The sequence below is a fragment of the Rattus rattus genome, chromosome 8 (genome assembly GCF_011064425.1).
Source record: "Rattus rattus isolate New Zealand chromosome 8, Rrattus_CSIRO_v1, whole genome shotgun sequence".
NCBI lineage: Eukaryota > Metazoa > Chordata > Mammalia > Rodentia > Muridae > Rattus > Rattus rattus.
In genome coordinates this window covers 82,622,118-82,624,548 of record NC_046161.1, presented here as the reverse complement: position 1 = coordinate 82,624,548, position 2,431 = coordinate 82,622,118, and the positions used below count along the sequence as shown (strand labels likewise).

At 38.1% G+C, this 2,431-nt stretch overlaps 1 protein-coding gene across 1 annotated transcript; it reads right to left on the bottom strand.

Annotated features, from left to right (window-relative positions):
- Positions 1-960: 960 nt before the first annotated feature.
- Positions 961-1,896, bottom strand: LOC116906933 (olfactory receptor 150-like). The gene has a single exon (XM_032909858.1). The coding sequence runs from the start codon at positions 1,894-1,896 to the stop codon at positions 961-963; it is 936 nt and encodes a 311-aa protein (XP_032765749.1).
- Positions 1,897-2,431: the final 535 nt, after the last annotated feature.

The following is a 2,431-nucleotide window of genomic DNA, read 5'->3' as shown; positions in this document are numbered from 1 at the left end:
TACTAAAAGAATATACTTCTGAATTTCCTGTGGTCAGCTCCATGCTGAACACCTACCTACAAGTATTAGAAAACACAGAGCCACATAAGAAATTTTGTTTTTAATTCCACTCTGCTTTAGAGTATTGTGCATATGTGTGCATTCTTGTTTTGTGATGTGATGTGTGTCTCATCTACACAACATCATGGTTTGTTTGTTTGTTTTGGGTTTTTGTTTTGGTAGAAGCTATATTACCCCTCATTATATCATTCAATATCCTTAGTACAGTTCCACAAAATTAACAAAAATTATTTTCTTTTATCTGGACTCACTTGTTTGGCCCCTGTGGGAGAGAAAGTGCCTAGAGACACAGAGAATTGATGTGCCAAGGTAGGAGGATACCCAGGGGTGGCCTCCACCATCTTAGAAGGGGAGAGGGATGGGATTGTTAGGGGAAAGATTGTGGGAGCAGATGACCTGGAGAGGGCAGCCACCAGGACGGAAAGTCAATAAAAAAGGAAGGAAAATATTTTTTATATTTTATTTTTTAAGAAAATTATTATTTCTGGATATTACAGTGTCTGTTCTTTTCAAATATATTTAATTACAGAGGTTAATTACATAGAATTTTGAGATGACCAAGAATTCAGGCCATATGTATTTACTTTTCACTGTAGGATGAATTTGTCTTGTATTAAAGGAGCATAGTTCGCATACATAAAGCAGTCATTCAGAAGAAGGCTCTTGAGAGTTTGACAAACTGAGTAGTGTGATGCATGCTATGATAAGAAGATGGGTTTTCTGAATCCCAGGCAGATGCTGTCCTTCATATGTCCCACTGGGTAAAACTTGTCCTGCCTTTGTTATCTTCAAAAAAAAAAATGATGATAGCACTAATTTCACACCATGTGACCAAACTTAGACATATGAACTGTTTGCTAGCTCTCTACACATGAATGTTAGTAAAGAAATATTTTTTTTTCACAAGAAAAACTTCCTTTCAAGGAACTTATTTAGAGCAACTTTGACATCCTTATTTCTCAGGCTGTAGATCAAGGGGTTCAGCATGGGCACCACAGTGGTATAAAATACAGAGGACACTTTCCCTTGGTCCATGGAGCTGACTGATGATGGCTGCAGGTACATAAATGCAATGGAGCCAAAGAAGATAGCAACAGCTGATATGTGTGAGCTGCAGGTGCTGAAAGCTTTGGACCTGCCCTCAGTGGATTTAATCCGGAGGATGCTGGCAATGATGAAGACGTAAGAGCTTAGGATAGTCAGAGTTGGAATAAAGATATTAAAAACACTGAAACATAAAACTACTACTTCATTTATAAATGTATCAGAACAAGAAAGTTCTAGGAGTGGATAAAGATCACAGAAGTAATGATTTATTGTATCAGTCTCACAGAAGTGCACTCTTAACATGCAGACTGTGTGAGTTGTGGTACCAATCAAAGCCAGACTAAATACTCCAAATATCATCCAGGAACAGACTTCATAAGACATTGTAGCATTGTAAAGCAATGGGTTACAGATGGCAACATAGCGGTCATATGCCATTACAGCTAGCATGTGACACTCTGCAATACCAAACATAAGGAAAACGTAGAGCTGAGTCATGCATTCAGGGTAGGAGATGGTGTTCTTCACTGTCACAAAGTTCACCAGCATTTTGGGAGTAATGACTGTGGAATGGCAGAGGTCAATGAAGGACAAACTGCTGAGGAAATAGTACATGGGTGTGTGTAGTTGAGAACTGAATCGTATCAGGGTGATCATGCCCAGGTTCCCCACCACTGTGACCACATAGATTCCTAGAAAGAGGAAGAAGAGGGGCAGCTGCAGTTCTGGTTTGTCTGTTAACCCAGCGAGGATGAACTCAGTCACTTCAGAAAGATTTCCTTTTAACATTTTCTTTTGGGAGTACTGTATAGGAAGAGACAAAAATGAAATAACTATCTAGTATTTTCCCATCTACTGAAGTGTGAAACAGAATTCAAGGTTTCATTTTGCCAGGGATCTTTAATTTTTTGACAGATAATTTTATATTTTAGACGTCTAATACAGTAGACTGCTTAACACATGGCAGTTATTGTTAAAGATAAGTTATATCTGTCCCTGAGTTTGATTTTTGTTATGAGAATGTTAGTACTCAATCCATGGGCAACCAATGCAACCAGTGCAGATATGTTCAGTGTGAGGTCTGCTAAGCACTTTTCATGACTTACTTGTCTTGCCAATCAGTCTACAGAGAAAAACATTTTTCTATGTTACAAGAGCCACATCCACACTAAGACCAAGCACTTCCTTACACATATACAACCTTTGCTATACTTAAAGATGGTAACATAAATTCTTTCTTCATAAGGAAATGGACAGTGTAAGCTCCACTTTTATCATTTTAACATTGTAGCAGAACTTTAAGTTAGGGCAATCAGTTGAGAAC

Coding starts and splice junctions, on each gene's coding strand:
- LOC116906933 (XM_032909858.1), bottom strand. CDS start 1,896: ATGTTAAAAGGAAATCTTTCTGAAGTGACTGAGTTCATCCTCGCTGGG.